This window comes from Euleptes europaea, chromosome 5 (genome assembly GCF_029931775.1).
Source record: "Euleptes europaea isolate rEulEur1 chromosome 5, rEulEur1.hap1, whole genome shotgun sequence".
Classification (NCBI taxonomy): domain Eukaryota; kingdom Metazoa; phylum Chordata; class Lepidosauria; order Squamata; family Sphaerodactylidae; genus Euleptes; species Euleptes europaea.
The window spans coordinates 102,292,045-102,318,583 of NC_079316.1; the positions used below are offsets into that span (position 1 = coordinate 102,292,045).

At 47.5% G+C, this 26,539-nt stretch overlaps 1 protein-coding gene across 1 annotated transcript; it reads left to right on the forward strand.

The window, feature by feature from the left end:
• Window positions 1–15,276: 15,276 nt before the first annotated feature.
• Window positions 15,277–17,055, forward strand: GPRIN2 (G protein regulated inducer of neurite outgrowth 2). The gene has a single exon (XM_056850304.1). The coding sequence runs from the start codon at window positions 15,277–15,279 to the stop codon at window positions 17,053–17,055; it is 1,779 nt and encodes a 592-aa protein (XP_056706282.1).
• The last annotated feature ends 9,484 nt before the right edge of the window (window positions 17,056–26,539 follow it).

Consider the following 26,539-nt stretch of genomic DNA (forward strand, 5'->3'; position numbering starts at 1 on the left):
CCGAGGCAAGCACAAAGTAATCTCAAGGAGACGTTTTTGCCATGATGTGCGGTGTACAGGGAGATTTTAATGTGGGTGCACAAATGTTCAGATAAACTGTTAATGTGCTGAATGGTTTTTGTAAGATTTGTTCATGTACATGCCATTAATTGGTTGTGTCAAACCTGAAAAAGTTCACAGTTAACAACAGGGAAATACAACTGGGGCAGTCATATGATCCTCCTCACCATTTTGCATAGCCTGGTAAAATTAGCTGCGTGCATGAAGGGCTACATATCTTGCAGCGCAAAAAAACATATTGTGGTTTGAAGCGAAAGCATTACGCTCATCTCTAAAGTGCAAGGCAGAGCCTGTTTAGTAGGACAGGAGGCGGCCCTGATAAAAGACTCTCTTTGCAGTGGCATGCTGTTCAGGGACAAGAAAGAAAAAAATATGTTTTTTAAAAAAGTTGTTTTAAAAACAAAAAATGAAAGGGAGAAGCCGAGGGATCGCCGTAACCTCAGGGCCTGTTCAGGTGTCCCAAAACAAGACTGCAGCTGTGGAAGAGGATATGGGCAGCGATGCTCACTGACCTACATTAAATACATGCTGCCTTTGGTGCATTTGCCGGAATGAGATTATTTCAAGCACGGCTAAAAGTAAAAGGAAGTTCGGTCTGAGCATTAAGTAAAACCCTGTGCTGTGATTTGATCAGCAGCAATTGACCATCTGGAAGGGAGGACATGTTTAAGGCAACTTAAAAAAAAAAGTGAGTTCTTTTTTTAATTGGAGAAAACGTTATTACCTGTGACAAAGTGACAACATGGCTTGGATAATCCTTTTGAGCGACATGTGTGAAATCCATGGGATTATCCATCCCATCTGACACATTGTAGGCGGGAGGGGGAGAGAAAGAGGAATGGTGCTTGTTTCCTTATGCTGTGGTGGGACTTTGTTGTCGTTGCGCTGGTCCAGAGAAAAATGCAGTAACAAATTCCAAATAATACCGTTCATTCAGGCTAACCAGGATGCCGGAAAACAGGGTGCAAGATTTTGAGTTCTCTCGAACACTTCATTAGACTGGATGTTTTAAAAAGGGTGTGTGTGCGGAAACCTGTTTCGGGCCATGATGTTGAAGCCATTATGTCTGCTACTGTTGGGAGGGTCATACTGTAATCATGCCAACCTCCAGGTGGCGGCTGGAGATCTCCCGCTATTACAACGGATCTCCGGGCGACAGAGATCCGTTCCCCTGGAGAAAATGACCACTTTGGAAGGTGGACTGTGTGGCATTATATACCAATGAATTCCCTCCCTTCCCCAAACCCCACCCTCCTCAGGCTCCACCCCCAAAATCTCCAGGAATTTTCCAACCCAGAGTTAACAAGAATCTACTGTAGTCCAAGAATGGAAAGAAGAGACCCATTGGCAAAAACTTCAGCCAGAATACAAACTTGTTCTTTCAGGTGTTACAAACCTCCTGTTTATTTTTGCTGCAGCAGAATAAAGTTTAGGACTCTGGAATAAGAATTGTGGGTATTTTCTTGTTTTCTAGGAAAGCTTTAAAGACTCCCTGGGCCAGGGTTGCCAACCTCCAGGTACTAGCTGGAGATCTCCCGCTATTACAACTGATCTCCAGCCGACAGAGATCAGTCCACCTGGAGAAAATGGCCACTTTGGCCATTGGACTCTATGGCATTGAAGTCCCTCCCCTCCCCAAACCACGCCCTCCTCAGGCTCTGCTCAAAAAATCTCCAGGTATTTCCCAACCTGGATCTGGCAACCCTACCCTGGGCCCAACCACATGTTACTTTTCCCCAAGATTGCACAGGCATTAAGAGCAGGCCTCAAGTTTGCACATTATCTTGCTCTTTCCCCTCATTATTACGGCTGTAAGCTCCAAGTTGGGAGATACCTGGAGATTTTGAGTGTGGAATAGGGTTGCCAACCTCCAGGTATTAGCTGGAGATCTACTATTACAACTGATCTCCAGCCACTAGAGATCAGTTCCGCTTTGGCCATTGGACTCTATGGCATTGAAGTCCCTCCCCTCCTCAAACCCTGCTCTCCTCGGGCTCCGCCCCAAAAACCTTCCACCAGTGGTGAAGAGGGACCTGGCAACCCTAGGGTGGAGCCTTAGGAGGGTGGGGTTTGGGTAGGGAAGGGAAGGGACTTAAATGGGGTGTAATGCCATAGAGTCCACCTTCCAAAGCGGCCATTTTCTCCAGGTGAACTGATCTCTATCGCGTGGAGACCAGTAGTAATCCCACGAGTTCTCCAGCCACTACCTGGAGCTTGGTAACCCTAATCAAAAGGCTTGCTGGGCAAAAGTCCTACCTGGCCCCACCTACTCCCAAAAAACACTTGATGGGTGCCAGAAAAGGTGTTGGCGGGTGCCATGGCACCCACAGAATTGCCAGCTCCGGGTTGGGAAATACCTAGAGCAGGGGTGTCAAGCTGTTGCTGCTATTGTTGAGCCTACCTGCTGTCCTTATTTATAGGGCACCCTTTACCTATTTTTTTTAAAAAAGAATTGCCTATAAATGCCTCATAAGGAGACAGCATTATAAAGCAAGCTTTTGCTTGTGTGTTAAAAACTTTAATACAGGTGTCCAGAAACGGAGGTATGTGCAGACAACTCACTTGAGAGAAATTAAAGTTATTGCTTTTTGGAAGCAAAAATGACTGGAATGCTGTGTATGTTACAGAGTTAAATACATACAAAAGTGGGGTTTGGTAGGAGGCATGGTAAATAATACATTTTACAGATGACCTTAATGGGATATGGTAGGTTGGAGCTAGTATTGCTTTTTCAAAATAAGGCTTGTTTTGGGGAGTTTTTTTCCAGCTTTTTCTCCATTTTCAGTTAACCAGCCACCTGCAATAAAAGTGTTTCTTCAAGTGGCAACAGCACACCAGCCTACGGGAGCAAGACTCTGATCCCAGCCTAGAGCCTCTCAGATAATATAAAAGTGTAATTATTCATTTAACAGTTCATGGAATTCAGCACAATTTATTCTATCGTTTAAAAGTGTTGGTGATTATATATGTATATTATATACGTATATTTAAAGAAAAACATGTATAAAATATACGGGGACATTATGTTGTACTTTTTGCCCCACTTCAAAAAATATGTAGATCCAGCTCTGCCAGCCAAGGTATCCACCCTCCAGTCCAGATCAAATTTAATGCCAAGGACCAGAGATACAAACTCTATAGAAGACACAGGCAAAGCCAATTAATGATATTATTTTTTACTTAACATACAAACATGCTTAGAACAATAACAAAACTACTATCATTAATTGACTTTGCCTGTGTCTTCTATTAAGTTCATATCTCCGGTACCTGGCATTACATTTTATGGTATTTATTTCTTTGTTTCTTTGATTTGGTACAGATGGCCCGGCCCAACCAAGAGACATTTATGTCATATCTGACCCTCATAACAAATGAGTTTGACACCCCTGCTCTAGCACATTCCTCAAAAAACTATAGTTTCCATAGAGTTTTTGGAGGAATGTGCTAGAGCAGTGATGGTGAAACTTTTAGAGACCGAGTGCCCAAACTGCAACCCAAAACCCACTTATTTATCGCCGTGCCAATACGGCAATTTAACCTGAATTTTAGTTTAGAAATTTAGAGGTTTTAGTTTAGAAATTTAACCTGAATACTGAGGTTTTAGTTTAGAAAAAACAACTCATACATTCACATATTTTGCGTTAAAAGAAAAACACAATAACAGAGCTTTCAATGATACAAACAACTTTTTATTGAAAGGTAAAAGTTTGCATTTGGCATGCATCTCTCCAGGACTCGTCCTCTGCTCAGCCACCGGACATTATTGTACATAAGTTAACAATTATACTGTGCCTGAACCTCCTCAAGAAGTGCTTGAAACTGTAGACAGTTCAGAGCACGAGCCATGATGTAATTCACCATTTTTGTGACATCTTTGAGGACATAGTCAAATTTTTTGAACAATTAATGTGATTTTTGCTGTTGTGTGCATGCTGATAATTTATCTACCCTTGGCTCATACTTTGTAAGTTTGAGAGCAACACATGCAGCACTCAGGTCATCTGTTAGCCTGTTTCTGGTGTCAGATTTGATATAATTCAAAGCTGAAAACAGCTGCTCACAAGCATAAGATGATCCAAACAAAGTAAAGAAAGCAATCCCAAGTGCTTTCATTGACTTTAAATTATTTGGCAGACAATTCCACACTTTAAGGATTTCATTTTCAGAACTAACTGTGCTGTCCTTTGGCATCCCTTCTATCTTCTCAAGTGTTTGACGCAGGTCATAGAATTTATTTTTCCAGATAGAGCATTCTTGAAATTCTATTAGCTCCATTTCCAGATTTTCTAAATCTAACCAGTGTAGGCAGGAAAGATCAAGTTCTTCAAATTTGGATTTATCTGGAGAAATAAGAAAACACAGGGTTGTCTCCATCTTACGGAACTGTAAAAATCTGTTACTAAAATTCACCTTTGCAGCTGCTACAATGCTAGAAAATTCCTTGCAGATTTCCTGATGGCTTGTAGGATTGCCTGCAAATGTTGTAGAATTTTCTAAATGCTTTTTTAGACGGGTGGGGCCCCAGACAAACTGAAGAGGGGTGGGGCCCCGACAAACAGCTGAGCTGCCCTGCAGCTCAGCTGAGAGGGGGGGCGTGGCAAGGTGCTCGGCCACAGCCTCCCGGTCCAAACTGAAGGTGCATGGGGAGGGGAGAGAGGGAGGGGCTTGTCCTGGGTGCAAGGAGAGGGAGGGCGCCAGAGCAGGCTTGGGGAGCATGGGCTTGGGGAGGAGCACCGCCCTCAGCACCCTCACCACGGCAACACGGCACAGCCCTAGGCAGACAGGACGGGTCCGTGCGTGCCCACAGAGAGGGTTCGGTGTGCCGGCTGCGGCACGCGTGCCATAGGTTCTCCAACATGGTGCTAGAGTGTCCCCATCACTTCCAGGTTTACCCCTTGGGTCCCTCTTCGCCACTGGCGGGAGGTTTTTGGGGCAGAGCCTGTAGGAAGGTGGGGTTTGGGGAGAGGAGGGACTTCTATGTCATAGAGTCCAATTGCCAAAGCGGCCTTTTTCTCCAGGTGAACTGATCTCGATCGGCTGGAGATCAGTTGTAATAGCAGGAGATCTCCAACTAGTACCTGGAGGTTGGCAACCCTATTTACCCCAGAAGTGACATTATTGCATCGATCACCCTGCCTTCCCCAGCCCCACCACACCGAAACTCCAAACGGTGACGAAGGGAGACCTGGCAACCCTAAACACCATGTTTGGGATCCTTGCACTAGGTATTATACCGGGAGTATTTGTTTCTTTATGGAGGGCTCCTTGTAGTGGAAGGAAGAGAGGGTTCAGCATCCCTTTCAGCTTTTAAAGTTGACACACACACCCCAGCACATTAATGGGGCAATCCTACATTGGAAGTTAACACCATTAAGCATCGTTTGGATCCGAGAGCTAGGAGAACAGCCATTTTGTGTAATCAAACATGTCGCTTTAGTGCAGACCAAGTTGTTACAGGCTTTCTTCTGCCTTTCTTCTCAAGCCGTGTTTCAGAGAAGCTGCCAGTTGTAATCAAGGTGTCTAAAGAGCTTACGCAGAGATAAGAACCTAGATATAGCAGCCTTCCACTGGAGTCAATCAGATAAGTCAATTAAAATCACACTGCCCTTCCTGGTATGAAAGAAGAGGCATGGGCTGCCTTGGCTGGAGAGCAGAACTCCCTTCCTTCAATATCTTCTGCACAGGTGTGTCACCTGGGTTGCCAACTCCAGACTGGAAAATTCCTGGAGATTTTAGGGTGGGGAGGAGATGGACCTCAGCTAGGGTTGCCAGGTGACTATTAATGGCGGACAGTTGCCTGCCAATTAAGACGCCTGCCCAACTCCCCTCAGTGATCTCTGTCGGCTGGAGATCAGTTGTAATGGCATATCTTCAGATAGTACCTGGAGGTTGGCAACCCTACCTGGACGTGACGTTGGCGCATCATGCAGGGCACGCGCATGTTGTGCAGGGTGCGCACATGTATCACGTGCCCCCAGCCATGCCCCCACAAAGCTCCCGCTGGTGGAGTGAAGGGGCCTGGCAACCCTATGGGGAGGGGAGGGACTTTCATTGGGGTATAATGCCACAGGGTCCACCTTCCAAAGCGGTGATTTTCTCCAGGTGAACCGATCTCTGTCGCCTGGAGACCAGTTGTAATTCCAGGAGATCTCTAGTCACCATCTGGAGAGTAGAAACTGTAGGATCGCCTGGGATTCCAACTGATTTCCAGGCGACAGAGATCAGTTCGCCTGGAGAAAAGAGCCATTTTGGAGAGTGGCGTTACAACCCACTTAAGTCCGTCCCTGCTCTTCCTAGGCTCTATCCCCCAAATCTCCCCCCCACATTGCCCTGTCCTACCCATGAAAATTCAGAGGTCTTTACCTTTTAGAATTAATGCAAGTCTTGGTTTCTGGTACTGGGTTCCCCCCCCCCACACACACACAATCACCAGTTCGTAGTCCTTTGCCCAACAGGTGTCACCTATGACTAAATGGGTTGGGGCAGAAGTACTTGAAGGGCTGCTGCCTCCCGTATTGTCCAAGCCCTGGACAAACTCACAAGCCCTGCTCCATGCGCCCCTGTCTTTAGAGGTAAGGTGGGTGGGAACCACAGACAACCATAGACGAGGCTTTTTCAGTCGTGGCCCCTCACTAATGGAACGTCCTCCCCTTGAGGCTCAACTGGCACCTACGCTGCCTTCTCTTAGGTGCCAGGCCAAAATGTTTCTGTTCACCCAGACTTTTATTTGAGGGGCTGATCTTTTAACACCATTTTAGCCTGGAAACTGTTATTTTAAGCTGTCTGTGGACTGTTTTTATTAACCATGTTTTTATGCTGGGCTGGGGCTTTTTTAATGCTGGATTTTAATTGATATGATTTAATGTTTTGTTTTTATTGTTATTTTGTAAGCACGTTCCTGGATAGGCAACATAAAAATATTCTAAATAAATAAATAAATAAATATGAGAGATACACGTTGGGCCTTTATCAGAAGAGTCAATCACAGATAAAACGTTTTTTCATCCTTTAAAGAAATGTATACTGGTTATACCGGTGTTCATAGTGTGATTTCTAAGCTTTCTGTTGATGATTATATATATATTTCCACAAGCTCTGAAAATCTACTCTCAAATCTCCAACATTTTATAAATTATTATGAATTTAATTGTTGTGTTTCCTGTTTTGAGAGGGAAGGTGGCATGGTATAGCCCAATCTCATCAGATCTCAGAAGCAGGGTCAGTACTTGGAAGAGAGATCACCAAGGAAGACTGCAGAGGAAGGCAATGGCAAACCACCTCTGCTTATTATCTTGCCTTGAAAGCCCCTTGCGGGGGTCACCAGAAGTCAGCTGTGACTAGGGTTGCCAACCTCCTGGTACTAGCTGAAGATCTCCTGCTATTACAACTGATCTCCAGCTGATAGAGATCAGTTCCCCTGGAAAAAATGGCCGCTTTGGCAATTGGACTCTATGGCATTGAAGTCCTTCCCCTCCCCAACCCCGCCCTCCTCAGGCTCTGCCCCAAAAACCTCCCGCTGATGGTGAAGAGGGACCTGGCAACCCTAGCTGTGACTTGATGGCACTATAAAAACACATTTCCTGTTTTCCACACTGCAATTAAAGCCACACATGCAACTTACGGGTTCTCAATATTTTTTAATCTCCGATGACTTGTAGCCACATTGGTGTTAGCTATCTCAACAGAAAATCTAATAATATTCAGGTGCCAAATTTACGAGCGAATTAAGTAGGTCACTGCTTTCCTCGTAACTCAGAAAAAAACACACAGACACACACAGTCAGGCAAAGCAGTTCAGTGGAATTAGCAAAAGCATTCCAGATCCCCTTCTGAAGTTAAGCCACAAATAGTGGATGTTAATTCCATTTCTATCCTAATCCTCCCTCTTCCTTGCTTAACAGTTCTGTCCGTCTAACATATCCACCTCACACGGCATGTTTTCTTGTGCACTTGTACCTAGAGGCAGATATGTTTCTGATTTCCAGACTTAAAGGCCGCATTAAACACCCCCTCCTGTACTTGAATCGAGCTCAGCTGTGAGACACCCTCCCCTCCAGTTTCTAGAGATGAGACATCAGAACACTGGTTCCCAACCGGGGGTCCGTGGACCCCCAGGGGTCCGCGAGAACTAAATTAAGGTCCGCGAAACAAAGTTATAAACTCATAATAAATTAATATTTTCAATTAAAAGTTCTCTATTATAAAAATAGATATTCAAATATTATTCTAAGCTTAAAGTTTAACTAACAGTTATGATTAAAGCTTATTTTCAAATTCTCTGAATTTTTATTTTGAACCTCGGGTCCCTGCACCGAACAAAAAAGTCCTAGTGGTCCCTGGTCAAAAAAAGGTTGGGAACTACTGCATCAGAAGATGGGTGTAAGCTCCTGACCCTTCGAACCAGAAATCACCACAGAGTCATATAGAATCCAAGCAGATGGCTTTTACTGGTCAAAAAGGCAATACAGTGCATACAGGGGACTATAGCAGCTATGAGAGTCTCACTAGCTGAACGATAATATAAGGCAGTAAATGGCGGGAGATTATACAGCATCAGCACACATAAACAGAGTACACTTTCCCAGGAGTAGCATTCCCAGGCCTTGGTATGTGTGGTCGACCTTGAGGCTAGACAGTACAGCACAGACACAGAAACAATACTGAAACCGAGATAGCAGCCTGACATCCTGCTCCCCTTAAGGCCCCCTCCCGGTCTGTAAGGGGGCTGGTCTTGCTGGGTAGGCAGTGTGAAAGGTATTGACGAGTTTGGGGGCGGAGACATCTCGTGCGCGAACCCATTCGTCGTAGGCAGGGGGGAAGTGTTTCCAACGGACTAAGTACTGTAGGTTTCCATGGTGAATACGAGAGTCAAGGATTTTGGAGACCTCGAAGTGCTCCTCCCCCCCCACCATAATGGGCTGTTCGGGAGGCGGATCGGGATGCCACTGTGGAGAAGCAGTATGGGGCTTCAGGAGGCTAATGTGGAAAACGGGATGCACACGCCTCAGGGTTTTGGGGAGAGCTAGCTCCACTGTGACAGGATTTATGATTCGTGTGATGGGGAATGGGCCAATGAATTTAGCATTGAGCTTAGGGCACGGACGGGTGGAACGTAGATTTTTAGTGGAAAGGTAGACCATTTTACCCACTCGCAGGTCACCCCCGGGGGAACGATGTTTGTCGGCTTGTGCTTTGTATTTGCGCTTGGCTCGATCGAGATTGCTAACGAGCCAGGGCCAGGTGGTACGGAGGGTGTGTGCCCAGGAGGCAACGTCAGGGTCTCCCTCCCCCTCCCCATTATTTTCGGGAGTAACAGGACTAAAATCCTGTCCATACACTGCATAGAATGGGCTAAAACCTGTAGATTGATGTACAGCATTATTGTAGTCATATTCTGCAAAAGGTAATAGTTCCACCCAGTTATCTTGGTGGTAGTTGACATAACAGCGTAAATAACATTCAAGTACAGCATTAACACGTTCAGTTTGACCATCTGTTTGAGGATGGTATGCAGTAGACAATCCCTGTTCTACCCCCACCAACTTGAGAAATGCTTTCCAAAACTTAGAAACAAAACCACTGCCGCGGTCACAGATTATTTTGAGCGGAAACGAATGTAACCTGAAGATATGTGTCACGAAGAGGCGGGCCAATTTTTGAGCAGAGGGGATCCCTGCGCATGGGACTAAATGGATTTGTTTGGAAAACAAATCAGTAACAACCCATAAGACAGTTTTTCCCCCACTGAGAGGGAGATCAGTCATAAAGTCCATAGCAATCACTTCCCATGGTCTGTTGGGTATTTCCAGAGGTTGCAGTAGACCTGGGGGTTTGCCCTGTGATCGTTTCATTGTGGCGCAAACAGGACAGCTGCGAATAAAAGAATCAACATCGGATCGCATTCCCCCCCACCAAAATTGTCTGCGCAATAAGTGGAGAGTCTTTAGGAATCCAAAGTGTCCAGCTGTTTTTACTCCATGAGCTAAGTGCAAAACGTCTTTTCGGAGTGCTTTGGGCACATATAATTTTGAGTCTTTGTACCAAGAGCCCCCCTGTTCTATTACACCAGGGGGTAGGGTGTGATTAGATCATTCTAAAAGGCAGTGGTCTCGAAGGGTATTCAACAAGGATTCAGAGATGGGAACCTTGGCGGGTACCCCCTCCCCCGCTACAGTGGTCTTAGGAACTGTTATGGGGGTAGTGCTTACGTGCGGTGGTGCGCAGATTGCAGGCGGCAGGGCAGCCGGTGGGGTTGGAGGGGTGGAATCGGTTCGTTGGTGTTGTGGGGGCGGCTGGGTAGCTGATCGGGTTGGAGGAGCTGGAGAGCTGGATCTGGGGTGCTGTTGCTGAGATCGAGTTTGTACGGCCAGTACAGGAAGGGCTCCCCTTTGCGTAGGGGTGAACAGAGAGTCGGTTGGCCTCTCAAGTTTTATCGGGTATTGCGGCAACCGGGAGAGGGCATCTGCGAGAACGTTTTGTTTCCCAGGAACATGCTTTAGGACGAAACGAAACTGAGCGAAGAATTCCGCCCAACGTTGTTGTTTCGCTGATAGTTTATGGGACCCCGTGAGGGCAGCTAGATTCTTGTGATCGGTCCAAACCTCGAAGGGGATTTTGGACCCTTCTAAGAATTGTCTCCATAGAGTCAATGCATGGTGAACGGCCGCTGCCTCTTTCTCCCAAATGGGCCAGTTCAATTGTGCGTGCGCAAATTTTCTCGAAAAGTACGCGCAAGGGTGAAGGAGACCATCCGGACCTTTCTGGAGGAGGGCCCCTCCCGTAGCTACATCGGAGGCATCGACTTGCACAATAAACATTTGGTTTGGGTCCGGGTGCTGTAGTACAGGTTCGGATGTGAAGAGGCGTTTGAGGGCTACAAACGCGGCTTGGCATTGATCAATCCACAGGATTTTTGCGGAGGGTGAGGTAGCCGCGTTTGCTTTCCCTTTGGTTTTTAGGAGATCAGTGATGGGTAGGGCCACTTGGGCGAAGTTAGGGATGAACCCTCGATGAAAGTTCGCAAACCCCAGAAACTGTTGTACTTGCTTGCGGTTGGTGGGGGGAGTCCAATCGAGAACGGCTTGGACTTTGACAGGGTCCATGCGAAGACCTTGGTGGGAGATTACGTATCCTAAAAATGTGAGCTGGTTTTGATGAAACTCGCATTTAGTCAGTTTTGCAAAGAGTTGGTGGTCGCGCAGGCGCTGCAGAACTTCTCGGACCAGAATTACATGCTCTTCCATGGTTTTTGAATAAATAAGAATGTCATCTAAATAAACCACCACCCCGCGATACAGTAAGTCATGAAGGATTTCGTTGATAAGTTGCATGAAGACCCCCGGGGCCCCTTTTAACCCGAACGGCATTACGAGGAATTCATACATTCCGAAACAGCTAGAGAAGGCAGTGAGGTGCTCATCCCCTTCTCGGATGCGGACTCGGTAGTAAGCTTCTACCAAGTCTAACTTGGAGAATACCCGGCCCTCCTGTAACTGTCCCAAAATATCAGAAATTAATGGGATAGGATAGGCGTTGGTTTGGGTAACCGCATTGAGTTTTCTGAAGTCAATGCATAGACGAAGGTCGCCCTCCTTCTTTCGGATGAAAAATGCGGGGGCCAAGTTCGGGGCATTCGATGGGTGAATGAACCCTCTGGCGAGGTTTTTGTCTAGGAAGTCCCGGAGGACAGTGCGCTCGGAAGCGCTCATAGGGTAAATTTTGCTTTTGGTTAAAGTGCAGTCCTTGACCACCTCGATTGCACAGTCCGAGATCCGGTGGGGGGGGCAAGGCATCACATTCTTTAAGATCGAAGACATCCGCAAAGTCCCGATATACGTTAGGTAGGATTGGAGGTGCTGGGACCTCGGAGGTTAATGCTGGGACGGGCGGATATAACAGCGCGAAGTTCTGCCGGTGTTGGTCGCACATGGGACTAACGAAGGAGATAGTGTTTGTTTTCCAGTTAATACTGGGACAATGTCCTTTAATCCAGTTAATACCCAAGACTACTTCAAATCGGATAGGGGCTATAGTGAAGTCTATTTGCTCCCAGTGGGAGCCAATTCCCATTGCCACTCCTATGGTGCGGTGATCGACTGGACCTCCCTGGAAATGGCTCCCGTTCATTTGGGCGAATTGGACAGGGGCGGGTAAAGCCTCAGATTCGGCTTTGAGTGCAGCAAAGGTGGCTTCGCTTATGAGAGTGCGACAGCAACCGGAGTCGATGAGTGCTTTAACGGGTAGTTGGGGGCCACCGTTAAGGTGTTGTAACACTGCATCCACGTAGACGGTGGAGTCCACTTCTTTGATCTTGGTAGGAGCATTCGGTTTAGCAGGAGGATCTGCAGAGGTCTGTGGAGACGCTCCACTCACCACAGACCGGAGCTGTTTTTTGACAAGTCAAGGGGAGATTCCAGGTTTAAGGCTGGAGAATTCCATGGGTTTTCCTCATCCGAAGAGGGAAAGTTGTCCCCCAATGGGGCACTTGTAATCCGAGACCCGGCGGGGTCGTTAGTAGTAGGCAGGGAGGCTGGGTCTCCAGCATGGAGTGCAGAGGGTGTGGGTCTTCCCGGAGCTGCGCTGCGGGTGGCCGCGGTGCCTCTGCGTGGTGGACGACCTCTGGCTCGGGTTATCGTGCTGGGACGAAATAATTCAGGGCGGTGCGGGCAAACAGCTGCAAAGTGGCCCATTTCTCCGCAAGTAAGACAGGCACCTCTCTGAAATCGGGCTTCACGTTCCTGAGGCGGACGTGGAGGATTTCGTGGAAAGGGAGGTGGTGCCTTGGATTGGGGCTTTTGGGTGCCTTTTTCCTTGTGCTTTTGACGGACTAGGGAAATAAAGCGTCGACGGCTTTCCACTTCCTCGGCCAATAGAATCCAATCTTCAAGGGTATCGGGATCACCCCGCATGTACGACCAGTTCAGAACATCAGGGTGTAAGGCTTCCCTGAAATGGTGAATCAAGGTGGCTTCGGGCCAACCCACAATTTTACTTGCCAGCCGTTGAAATTCATCGGCAAATTCTCGAACTGGAGTAGAGCCTTGTCTTAGTTGTAAGAGTTCCGATTTGGCTCGTTCCCCCAGAAAGGGGTCTTCAAACCTCCTTCTCAGAGCAGTCATGAAGTTGTTGAGGGAACGTATAGCACGAGAGCAGGTGTCGAACTGGAGAACCATCCAGTCAGCTGCTTTACCTGTGAGAAGGGAAGCTACATAGCGCACCCGGCTATCCTCCGTGGGGAAAAGTTGTCCTTGTTCTCGCATATAACTGTCCACTTGATGCAAGAAACAAGGCAGAGTCTCGAGAGATCCGTCGTACGTAGTTTTCAATTTGAGTTGCTTCCAAGGGCCGGGCGCAGGCTGACCCGGTTGCACGGGTGGTCCGGGTGGAGGAACAACGGGAGCTCCGGGAGGCAGGAGTGGAGCGGGCACATTAGCGGGTGGCTGGGCGGGCACCCCCTGACCTGGTATCGGAACGGGCTGAGCCTGGGCTATCAGGGTTTGCTGTAATTGCCTGTTATCCTGAAGCATACGCTCCATTAGCTCTTGGAGTTGATCAACACGGTCTGAGAGCTCTCGATTCTGGGCTCGTAAGAGGTGAACATCCTCGCTTGGGCCCCCAGTAAGATGAGGTTTACTGGTCCGGAAGCTCGTGGCCCATTGAGAGCTGTCTCCGTATAGATCTTCGTCCTCAGACTCCCCTGAGTCTCGGCGTCGGTCAGCCAGGCGGCGTGCGCGTTGGGTCGTGCGCGACGGGACAAACGCCGGGGAAAAAGACAGACCTGATAGCCCCTGTACAGTGTCCTTGGGGCGAGTACCCATTTTCGGCCGATCCCTATCCCTTGCTGCTGCCGCCTTAGCTGCTTCAGCAGCTTCTTTATCTTTGGCGACCTTAGCCGCTTCGGCGGCTTCCTTATCCACAAGAACTTTGGCGTTCTCAAGTCTCAGGGCTGCCTCCGCCGTAACGCGCGGTAAAAGTTCCGTTTCCAGGAGTGTGAGTATGGGGTCGGGTTCCCCGCCCAACAATGGTTGTATTCGAACCGCCAGTGCGGGCGCATCAGCTCCAAAAGTCGAGGTCAAAGATTGAGCCAAGGTGGCTACCGGGGTGTCCTTTGTACATTCCACAAGGAGGGGAGCGGTGCGAATAGCGATCCGCTTGGCTTCAGCTTGACAGCTGGGCGCATCAGGTATTAGGGAAAAACCCTCTGGCGGGGCTCCTGCCATGGCGGAGCTAGAGGAAAGAGTCTCTTGAGAAATTAAATTGTCCAAAAGTCCAGTTAGTACTTGTAAATCCTCAGTTGCCAACCGGGCATCGTCCAGTAATTGATCCAAGTCTTGAAGATCTAAACGAGTATCAGTATCTTCCGACGTCAACATCCAGAGAATCCCTTTTAGAGATCGCCACTGTTCCTGTACCAGTCCCCTCAAGCGGCAAACCTCTAGGGTAGTCCTAAAAAGTTCAGCGACTATGTCCTGTAACAGGGTGGGATCCTTCCGAGAGGAATCCAGGGTAGTAGGTCACTCGGAGAGCCTCCCAGCTCCCATCCAAGTGGCAGGCGAACCCCCCTGGGCTCCAGCCTGACTAGGAGTACAATGAAGAAGGTGAAAGGAGATAGCTGCCATAATGTAAGCTCCTGACCCTTCGAACCAGAAATCACCACAGAGTCATATAGAATCCAAGCAGATGGCTTTTACTGGTCAAAAAGGCAATACAGTGCATACAGGGAACTATGGCAGCTATGAGAGTCTCACTAGCTGAACGATAATATAAAGCAGTAAATGGCGGGAGATTACAAAGTATCAGCAACGCATAAACAGAGTACACTTTCCCAGGAGTAGCATTCCCAGGCCTTGGTATGTGTGGTCGACCTTGAGGCTAGACAGTACAGCACAGACACAGAAACAATAGTGAAACCGAGATAGCAGCCTGACAATGGGCAGGAAACACCCAGTGAGTTTCCATGGTAGAAGTGGGGATTCCAACCCGGGTCGCCCAGGGGGCTAGTCCACCACTGTATCCACTACACCACACTTGCCTCGTTAAAATAGCCTGATGGTACTAGGGATTACTGTAGCTCTGAGCTATAGTATGTAAGGGTGTGAGCTGATTTTAGACCTTGATCCTAACTGTTTAGTGTTTCCGCTGCTTTGAATTGTTAATCGAAATTGTTTCGATGGCTTATCCTTCTCTTTATCTCCTTCAGATCTGTTATTGGCCATGGCAAATCACCAGCTTCACACCCATTCCCATCAAGAAACCTTAAACTCCGTCTGCCACGGTACCCCAAGTCCCAACTACCACCTTCTTTCGAAGAGCTCCTCAAACCTGGCAGGCATTGGGCGGACGGATTTGGGGGGAAAGCCGAGCAGCAAGCCGGAGCTCCGGAAAAGCTTCAGCAGTTCTGCCTGCCAAGCCCAGACGAGGGAAACAGACGCCGGAAGCACACCTATTTCCGAATGGTCCTCGACCCACTCGGAAATTGCATCCACGGTCAGGACCGTGAGCAGCTTGTCTCCGAGCGACAGTGCCCAGAGCGGCCCCAAGAGCACCAACCACTTCCTGTCTGTCGACAACTCGTCAGAACCTATGGAAAGAACGGATGCGAGAATGAATGTTAAGAGTTTCGCTGCAAAGAACATGTCTTCGGCATGTGGGGTAAATCCACAGCACATGAGCACGATGGATGAACTGGGAGTCGCAGTCCAAAGAAGTCTTTCTGACTTGACATGCCGCTGCAAGCAGAAGAGTCCTGTCCCCCACATGGAAACGAGTGCCACGTACTCAGCTATGAGTTCCAACAGTGGTTATGGTGTTTCTGCGGGCAACTTGGCTTTCCAAAGACCAAGATACAGATCAAACGTGTATGAAAATGCCCCAGATTTTCAAAGTCACCCGATTCAGATCCCAGGCTTGCCTAGAGACCAAAATGTGCCTGGTAACATCTTTGATAACATATCGCATGATCAGGTTTTTGCAGATCCTGGAACATACAGCACAAATGTCCTTGGGTCTCATGCGCCCAGAGATAACCTCTCAAACTCGGCAATGTATGCTCACGGCGGAATCATGTACAGTAACTTTTCCACTGGCGTGTACCCACCAGGCTTGGTGGCTATTCAGAACAGCACTGCCCTGCCCTATAATATAAGACGGGAGCCCGTGATGAAGGTAGAGGGCACCGGTCCGGCCTACTGCCATTCCTTGCCCATACCTTCTCTTCAGTTCATTCCAAGGTTAGTCTGTTCAGTTAGCGAATCAGGAAAAGAACAAGTAAGCCCCGGATATTGTCCTTCTTTGTCTGCTACTGGGATGGCGACCCTTCCTAAGCTGGTGTCATCTGTTAGCGAATCAGGTCTGGACGCCAAGCGAATCTTGAGATGCAGTAGCGTGCGCGGGGGACACGGGTCGCAAGCTCAGCCTTACGCCCAACAGGGTGGGCCCCAACAGGAAAGGAAGACAACTTATGTGGTGTTGAACAGCTGCCAGGATGGTACAGAAGTGGTCCTGAAAACGAAAGACACATGGACCATGACCTCGATGAACGACATGATCCGAGGCTCACAGCTTCCTCTTGAGTGCAGAGACGCCGGAGTACAAACCATCCCCACAAAGGAGTGTAAGTCCGTGGCCACAAGCCCCTCAGTTGTAGTGGAGGACCACCTCCCAGACTTGTACCCCCACGTGTACCCAGAGGTGAATTTGGAATCTGAGGCAGAAGGGGAAAAGTCTCCCGTGCGGGAAGTGAGATGGGATGCCGAAGGCATGACATGGGAAGTCTACGGGGCGGAAGTTGATCCAGAAGTTCTCGGGCTGGCCATTCAAAAACATCTGGAGATTCAGATTGAACAGTTGCAGACAGAAAGCGGGATGATCTCTAGGAAAAGTACCGATGACGTGTTGCCGGATAAAGATGAAAAGAGAATGTCTTTCAGAACAATGATGTATTGCCTCAGAAATCCAAGTTGTTGTGCGCGTTCTAGCACAGTAGTGGAATAAGCTTCCCTATGAGACTGCGGCACCCATTTTAACACACACACTCTTGTAGAGTTGTAAATAAACAGTGTTCCTTAATGCTGGTTCAGAAGAAAGTGAAACAAGAGTTGGAAACTCTGAGCTGGTCTAAAATAGAACTTAAGAAAGTAGAGGATTCTGGGAGGGTTAATAGAACAATATATTCCCCGAGAGCTGATTTGCAAATTGCTCGGAACGAGGTGGTAGACTTCTGCCCTGTTTTCCTTGGCTGCAGTGGGGGGGGGGGGGTGTCATTTTTTTAAATTCTTCACATAAAAAGTTCCCTGCATCTAGCAAACTATACATGAGAGAGCACTGAACTGTTCTCCCTGAAGGGCTAATTTACTCCACGTGGGTAAGGGAAGGCTTGAAGACTGCTGAGAAAGTAAACATACAATTTTTTTCTATTAAAAAAACACAGTTGATTAGAAATTTCTGGATTTTAAATATAATATATCTCTGCTCTTGTATCTACATGCAAATACTACCATTTCTAATCTGATTGGGGCTCATCTTGTACTTCTCTGTATTTACTAGCTGTAGGAAACACTTTTTAAAGAGAGAAAGAGAGAATGTTCATTTGTGTATCCCTTAGTTTTAAACTTTGACCCCTCCCTAACTTTTCTTTTATTAAAACTCTGCACGTGCAGTTTCAAACACGAGCGTTGAATTAGATTTTATACAAATGCCATCTCAGCAATCTAGGAATGGCCCTAATGCTAAATACACCTAGATGGCCTATTCAGAGGGTTGCCAACCTCCAGGTACTAGCTGGAGATCTCCTGCTGTTACAACTGATCTCCAGCCTATAGAGTTCAGTTCCCCTGGAGAAAATAGCCACTTTGACATTGAAGCCCCTCCATAAATCCAACCCTCCTCAGGCTCCGCCCCAAAAATCTCCAGGTATTTTCCAACCCAGAGCTGGCAACCCTACCTATTCAGTTACAACACCATGTTACTATAATTAGGAAACCTCTGTGCAATAACATGCTACCGATTGTATTTCTTCTGCCATTTCTTTAGCCATGAAGAATGACATACTCCATACCCAAGGGAATTGGTGCTTACAGCAAAACCAAGGCACGGACATGTTTCCAGAGGTACTAGCCTGCGTGATGAATAGCTGGCATTCTGTGAATTTTTATCCTCTGGTTAACCTATCACTCTGCAAATTATTTACTTGTGTTTTTCCTGGCATTCAATGTAATTGTTCTCTCGAATGTCCACCAGACAAAAGACAGCCAGGAACTGATGAGGGAGGACATTAGAACACAATGAGCTCAATTATTTGCTAATTTTTGGGAGGGGGAATCAAACTGACTCCCATATTTTGCATTATGCAGTCTTTAAGTTGCCGTGACATGGTAACATACACAGCGTGTATCTAGGGATTTTCCTGTTGCTTTTGGAAAGGGATTAAAAGCATAAGGGATTTTGAAAGAGGATTGTTGGAAGGAAAACCCAAACATATTAACTATGTGTTCAAAATAGCATAAGCTGGCTTTTTAACTTCCGAGGCTCACAGCAGCAGAAGAAAAAAAAACCTCAGGCTTATCTGTGAATCTTCAAAACTGAATGATGGCCATTTAGAAATTATGTTTTATTTCTGACTCAAGACAGTTGCCAGGTAATTTGAGCTCGCTTTTGGTGAGTGGAATATATTTTGCATTCTGGAGTTCTTCCTTGGGGGGAGGGAGCTCTGACTGAACGGGTTCACCTTTTCTCGCAGATGGATAACTTCTTCACACAACACAGAGTTAAATTGTGGAACTCCCTGCCCCAGGATGTGGAGATGGCTCCCAACTTGGAAGGCTTGAAGAGGGGAGTGGACATGTTCATGGAGGAGAGGGGTATTCATGGCTACTAGTCAAAACGGATACTAATCATGATGCATACCTATTCTCTCCAGGATCAGAGGAGCATGCCTATTATATTAGGTGCTGTGGCAGGACAATGCTGTCGCCTGGTTTGTGGGCTTCCTGGAGGCACCTGGTTGACCACTGTGTGAACAGACTGGTGGACTTGAGGGACCTTGGTCTGATCCAGCATGGCCTTTCTTATGTTCTTATGTCTATTCACCTGGTGGCTGCTTTGCTTCCAGTATTTTGGTATGATGCAGTTACTCTTGATTTAGTTGCTTCCTGGTTTGTTCTGGGTATTCCATATCGGATGTACATGCAACTATGGCTATGCCATGCACCCTTCTAGTAAGTGAGAAAGTATGAAGGACACAGTGTTTCTCACAGCCATTTTGCACATCATGCAGAGGGAATTTACTATTGAGAGTTGAGACTCCTTTCCCCAGCTCATCCTGTTCCTCCCCTGCTGCCTGAGAGAGGCATGTGACTAGGGTTGCCAACCTCCAGGTGGTGGTTGGAGATTCCCCCCCCCCCATTACAGCTGATCTCCAGGCAACAGACATCAATTCCCCTGGAGAAAATGGCTGCTTTGGAAGGCGGGCTCTATGGCATTACACCCCATTGAAGTCCCTCCCCTCCCCAAACTCTGCCTTCCTCAGGCTCCACTCACTGAATCTCCCAGTATTTCCCAACTCAGAGCTGGCAACCCTAAATGGGACCCAACGTCCACTTTGAGAACTGCTGGTTTAATTAATAGGACATCCAGAGAACATTGACGACATATTCAAAACTTTTCAGATAAATAAATCAGGCTTGGTTTTCTATGCTCTGATAAGGACCTGATGACATCAACAAACATGCGCCACTCATGTCCTTTCTCTGCTAAGGCTGGGGAGCTTGCATGCTGCTAGGCCAGATCTGAGGAGAACCGACAGTTAAGATGCAGCACTGATGAGTAGGTCAGCTTTGGTAGCTGGTATGGCTCAAGGAATCTCAAACCTCCCCCCCCCCACCCGGGATCAATCTTGACCACCTTTCTTGTGGTGCAAGATGATCTCAGTGATCATGGGCCACCTTTCCATTCTCCTCTAGTCAGGGTGGACCTTTGCAAACCTCTGAGCTGATCGCCCGGTGTGAATAGGGTTGCCAGCTCCGGGTTGGGAAATACCTAGAGATTTTGGGGGTGGAGCCTGAGGAAGGCGGGGTTTGGGGAGGGGAGGGACCTCAGAGGGGTACAATGCCATGGAGTCTACCTTCCAAGCCAGGTGAATTAATCTCTGTTGCCTGAAGATCAATTGTAATCGCGGGAGATCTCCAGGTGGTACCTGGAGGTTGGCAACCCTAAGTGTGAACATCAGCTCCTTATGGGAGTCAAGGCCTGTACAGGGCCTTTGTGCATGGCCCCCCATCCACTACCATAGGAGGAAGGGGGAACACTCTTGTTCGATCTAGGTGGCCTCCATGTCAGCTCCGCTATGGCGGCTGTCATTAATATAGTATAATGGATAAAATGCCAGATATGGACCAGAGAGAAATGGGTTCGAAACACTGCTCCCTTTTGTAGCTCACTGATTGTCATCGGGCCACTCATTCCCTCTAGCCTACCTTACGGGTCTGTTGTGAGGATTGTGGGATATTTTATGTACGTCACCCAGGCCTCTTTAGAAGGTAAGGACTAGGATATATTGACTACCAAAATGCCTGGAGGGTTGTCTGTGTAGAGACCCACATGAGGGGAGGGCCCATGGCTCAGTGATAGAGTACCTGCTTGGAATGCAGAAGATCCCAGGTTCAATCTCTGGCATCTCCAGTTTAAAAAAGGACCAGACAGTAGGTGATGTGAAAGACCTCAGCCTGAGAGCCTGGAGAGCTGCTGCCAGTCAGAGTAGGCAATACTGACCTTGATGGACCAAGGGTCTGATTCAGTATAAGGCAGCTTCATGTGTTCATGGGAGAGAAGCTGTATATTGCAAGAACTTTGGGGGTCTGAGCTTCAAGATGTCTCTAGTGCAACCCCACCCCCACCATGTTGACTCTGTTGATGAGCACACAGCCCCATAGAATCAGGAAAGGAAGTCACATTTTGCATGGGTGCTTTCACTCACATTCACCCCTGACCCCGTCTGTCTCGGTTGTTCCTTGGAGTTATGCATGAGTTTTCCCTCCCTTTAGAGATGACCTCGCTGCCAGCCCTCACAAATCCCAGACCTTCCCGTTCCTCTATTAACTTGATTCTTCCCTCTCCCCTGAGCTCAGCCCAGGTGAAATCCCTGTGCAAAAGGCAAAGTGCGGGGCATGCAAGCTTGATTTCTCTCACAGCCAATTACAAAGCAGTGTGTAAAGAGGCAGGGATTCAAATGCTTCCTGCTTCCTGGGAGCTCTTTCTGAGCAGAAGAAAGGCTTTTTAAAAACAAGGTTTGGATTTCTCCCCCCACCCTTTCAGATTGCTCCATGTTTTTGTTTTTCTTCTTAAAATGCTTTCTTATTTGGCAATTGGGGTTTGGGGGTCTCTCACAGTAAGCACTACAAAGTAAGCCAATTACAAAACAGCATTTCAAGGGGCAGGGACTTGATTTGCGCTTGGAGACTGGTGGTGCGTAGATTCCCAACAGGAAAGTGTGGGTCCAGCGAGCAACCAACCTCAGGTAAAACCCCCGTGCATAAACCACCAATATTCTACCCTGGAACAGCATTTTATTTTCCTGGTAACAACTAATGGAGGTGTTAGCCCCTCCCAGCTGGGTTCTAAATAGCAGCCCGTTTGTGGTGCCTGGTGGTCTTCAATGGGAACCTCGGAGAACTGAGCAAGTCCCCACTTTTGTATAAGCCAACCACATTGGGAACCGGCATCTATATATCCAGGTCCAAAGCAGAAGGAGACATGAACTGCATCTGGCATCCATCTCCTTCTGCACACGACCATCTGTCACACTAATAGCATAAATGCCAAATCTAACTTCTGCCATGTGCGGCTTGAGTACCTGGGGGGAGGGGAACTGAGCCATTTTTTTGGGGGGGGGGGAATCCAAGAACAGTAGCAGCATAATGTTAGACAGAGCGCATAGTCCTTATAATAAAGGACTTATGTTAGTCTGCTAAGATAAAGAAAAGCTCCGGGTGAACTTTCCTTCCTAAACAGCAAAGGCAATTCCTTATAACGCCCATTCAGGATAGGATAGAGCTAGCATTCTCAACTAACTAGCTAAATCAGGGTGGGCAGAGATGCAGAAAAGCACGTCTTGCTCTCGTGGTAAGATGGAGAAATAGGACTGTCACTTAGAGGAGGGCGGGGAGCTGTTCCTGTTGGCAGCAGAGGACAGGACTCGCAATAATGGGTTTAAATTACGGGTGGAAAGGTACCAGCTGGATATTAGGGGGAAAAATGTTTACAGTAAGAGTTGTTCAACAGTGGAATCAGCTTGCTAGGGAGGTGGTGAGCTCCCCCTCACTGGCGGTCTTTAAGCAGCAGCTGGATGAACACTTGTCAGGGATGCTCTAGGCTGATCCTGCATTCATCAGGGGGTTGGACTAGATGGCCTGTATGGCCCCTTCCCACTCTATGATGCTATAATTCTTAAGAAAGTGAGAGAGAAAGAAGAAAAGACGTCAGCTGGAAGGAAGCAGCAATCTAGACATCCTGGGGACAACACCAGAGCAGTGAAAAGGAAGGACACACAAGCCCCTGACCTATCTATCTCTCTGGCTCTATGGTCCCCACCTTCTGAAGTCTAGGTGTTCATTGAAACTAAGAGATATCACATTGCCCTTCACTTCCAACGCATAATACCTTTTACTGGCATTGGCGGAAAGTGCCATCAAGTCACAGCAGACTTATGGTGACCCCATAGGGTTTTCGAGGCAAGAGACATTCAGAGGTGGTTTGCCATTGCCTGCCTCTGCGAAGCAGCCCTGGTAGTCTCCCATCCAAGACCTAGCCAGGGCTGACCCTGCCTAGCTCGTGAGGTCTGACATGATAGGGCCATCCAGGTCAGGGCAAAACCTTTTATTGAGAACAACTAAACATGGTTGACAAATGAACACTCCGTCTTAAATAAAAGGTGTTAATCATATTGTTGCGTTTAGGTATTCCCCCCCCCATGAAACAAATTTTTGTCTAGTTTGGAAAAAGGTGACTATAGTTACCCCTAAAGAGGGATGATTTTGTACCCTTTGTCCATGGGGGTTGGCGTGCTCTCTGACTACTAGTCAATATTGCTCAGCTGGGCTTCTATTGACTCTTTCTAGTGCACCATAGAACCTTTATCGCCAGCTTTGCTAATATAACGACTGTCGCAATTTCCTTTGCTTTCTGCTCATCCAAGGGACCCCTGCGTTCAGTAGTAGAGGCAGATGTTTATTACTGCTGATCTTTCAGTTTTCAAGGGAGAATAACCATCCTTTGTCAGTGTGGTATAGTGGTTAAGAGCGGCGGCTTGGTGGACTCTGATCTGGAGAACTGGGTTTGATTCCCCACTCCTCCACATGAGCGGCGGAGGCTAATCTGGGGAACTGGATTTGTTTCCCCGCTCCTATGCATGAAGCCAGCTGGGTGACCTTGGGCTAGTCACACACTCTCAGCCCACCCACCTCACAGGGCGTCTGTTGTGGGGAGGGGAAGGGAAGGTGATTGTAAGCCAGTTTGATTCTCCCTTAAGTGGTAAAGAAAGTCGGCATATAAAAACCAATTCTTCTTCTTCTTCTCTGGACAACCTGAAATTTGTTCTCCACCAAGCACAGTCTAATCTTCTGCACAACATCTCTGCTGATTCATTTTAAGGCCCTTGCAAGCTGCAGTCGGGAGGCTGGGGGAGAGGACTTTTCCATCTCCTTGTGAAACATTTTTTCTCCAGCCTTTCCCTTCTGTTATTTTTTGGGGAGGGGTTGGAACCTTAAGACGAGTTCTGGAAAACTCAGAGAGCCAGTGTGGTGTGGTGGTTAAGAGCGGTGGTTTGGAGAGGTGGACTCTGATCTGGAGGACCGGGTTTGATTCCCCACTCCTCCACATGAGCAACGGATGCTAATCTGGTGAACCGGGTTGGTTTCCCCACTCCTACATATGAAGCCTACACATGGTCAGCTGGGTGACTTTGGGTTAGTCACAGTTTTCCTAGAGCTCTCTCAGCCCCACCTAACTCACAGGGCATCTGCGGGGAAGGGAAGGTGATTGTAAGCTGGTTTGATTCTTCCTTAAGTGGTAGAGAAAGACAGCATATAGAAACCAATTCTTCTTCTTTCTCCCTACTCTATGGTGTTTGAATGGGCTTTGGTAAAAGTAGCATACCACTGTTGATTTAGGAAGTCCAAACTTCCCAGATGTTTGACAGCCACCTCAAAAAACCCTCTACTGACCACCACTGCAGAGAGAAGGCTTAATCCATGAAGTGTCCTGAGCTTGCCAGACTTTAGATGCATTGATCCCGTCTCCTAGGAGACTTATACACATGTTGCTTTCTGTTTATCGAGCTCCCCAGAGCATGCTGGTTCAGCAACAGGAGGCGCAAATTTGATAACCGAGGATCAGAACTAGGAAGCAATTTCACTGGATTTGATCACAAACAACTGAATGCAAACAGAAAGCCACCAGGGTGACCAGCTTCCCATCACCTGTACTGGCTGCCACCTCTATCCCATAATCTGGTTGTAATGTTGTCTCTCCAGTATAATTTAATAAATATGGGTCGAAAGCAGTGAGTTAAATGGCTTTTGCTGTCTTCTTATGGAAAACTCTTTAGCACCACCTGGTGACCATGACATATTTAGCAAGCAACTGCAATATTCCACAGTTGACCAAAGCAAGTAACTCAGTTGGCCCGGCCATTGGAACAAAGTTCACAAGCGCAGTAAAATAATGGGCCCAATCCAACCGTTCTCTAAGTATTCTCCAACTTAAGCATCCTACGGAAGAGCCAAGTTGAGAGGGGCCGTGGCTCAGTGGTAGAGCATCTGCTTGGCATGCAGAAGGTCCCAGGTTCAATCCTCGGCATCTCCAGTTAAAGGGATTAGGCAAGTAGGTGACGTGAAAGACCCCTGCCTGAGACCCTGGCTGCTGGTCTGACTTCGTTGGACCAAGGGTCTGATTCAGTATAAGGCAGCTTCATGTGTGAGGAAGCCTTGTTAGACTGGAGGAAAGGGGGAGTATAAATCAAAAGGTCAAAAAGTGGGGTATAAAAATGTTAGTAAATGTATGAATACATGGATCCACTTTGCTCAGGACAGGAGTAGGATGCACCCCACTGTCTTTATTGGGACCAAGCATCGTTCACAATGCAGTGTGCAAAGCTTTAGAATTATACAATACTCTCCCTCAGATTGAAGAGAACATATTCCTGAGAGAGCCTGTTAAACTAACACTGCAGTCTTATGCAGAGTCTAACGCACTGTAAATCTGCAGCTTGAGTCCGACTTCAGTGATTTAAATAAATAAAATTATGACCCGCCTTTTCCCGACAGGCTCAAGCTGATGCACACAAGCTGGTTTCATGCGTCAAAGAACAAGAGAACATAAGAACATAAGAAAGGCCCTGCTGGATCAGACCAAGGCCCATCAAGTCCAGCAGTCTGTTCACACAGCAGCCAACCAGGTGCCTCCAGGAAGCCCCCAAACAAGATGACTGCAGCATCCTCCTCCTGCCTGTGTTCTACAGCACCTAATATAATAGGCATGCCCCTCTGCCCCTGGAGAGAATAGGTGTGCATCATGACAAGTATCCATTTTGACTAATAGCCATGAATAGCCCTGGTGGAGGAAGAACTCCTCACTTTCTGATCTCGGGAGATTTAAGGGCACACTTCAGATTTAGGAAGAACATAACATAAGAAAAGCCCTGCTGGATCAGACCAAAGCCCATCAAGTCCAGCAGTCTGGTCACACAGTGGCCAACCAGGTGCCTCTAGGAAGCCAACAAACCAGATGACTGTGCGGCATTGTCCAGCCTGTGTTCCACAGCACCTAGTATAATAGGCATGCTCCTCTGATCCTGGAGAGAATAGGGATGCAAAATGACCAGTATCCATTTTGACTAGTAAAGTGACTTCAAGTTGCAACAGATTTATGGCCACCTCATAGGGGTTTCAAGGCAAGCGATGTTCTGCCTGCATCTGCATAACAACTCTGGTGTTCCTTGGTGGTTTCTCATCCAAATACTAACTGGGATCAACCCTGGTTAGCTACTGAGACTTGATTATATCAAGTTTGCCTGAGCATCTAAGTTAGGGCAAATGGAAACACAGAAACATAGTTGGAAGGGACCTCAAGGTCCAACCCCCTGCAAAATGCAGGAAATTCACAACTACCTCCCTCCCACTCCCCCAGTGACCCCTGCTCTATGCCCAGAGGAAGGCAAAAACCCTCCAGGATCCCTGGCCAGTCTGCCTTGGAGGAAAATACTTTCCTGACCCCAAAGTGGTGCTTGGCATTACCCTGGACATGAGATATCCCTCTGGAAATAAAAAACCAAACGAACAGTAACACTGGGATCTAGCAGTAATTAGAACTTGCAGAATCTCTGCAAGACGAGTAACAGAGTAAAGAAAATAAAAACCATGATATTCCTAACATTACAAAGGGTAAACATCAGTTTTAATAGATATACTCAGAATGGAGGCAAAAG

Excerpts from the sequence above, each read along its gene's own strand:
- GPRIN2 (XM_056850304.1), top strand. The coding sequence starts at position 15,277 with ATGGCAAATCACCAGCTTCACACCCATTCCCATCAAGAAACCTTAAAC.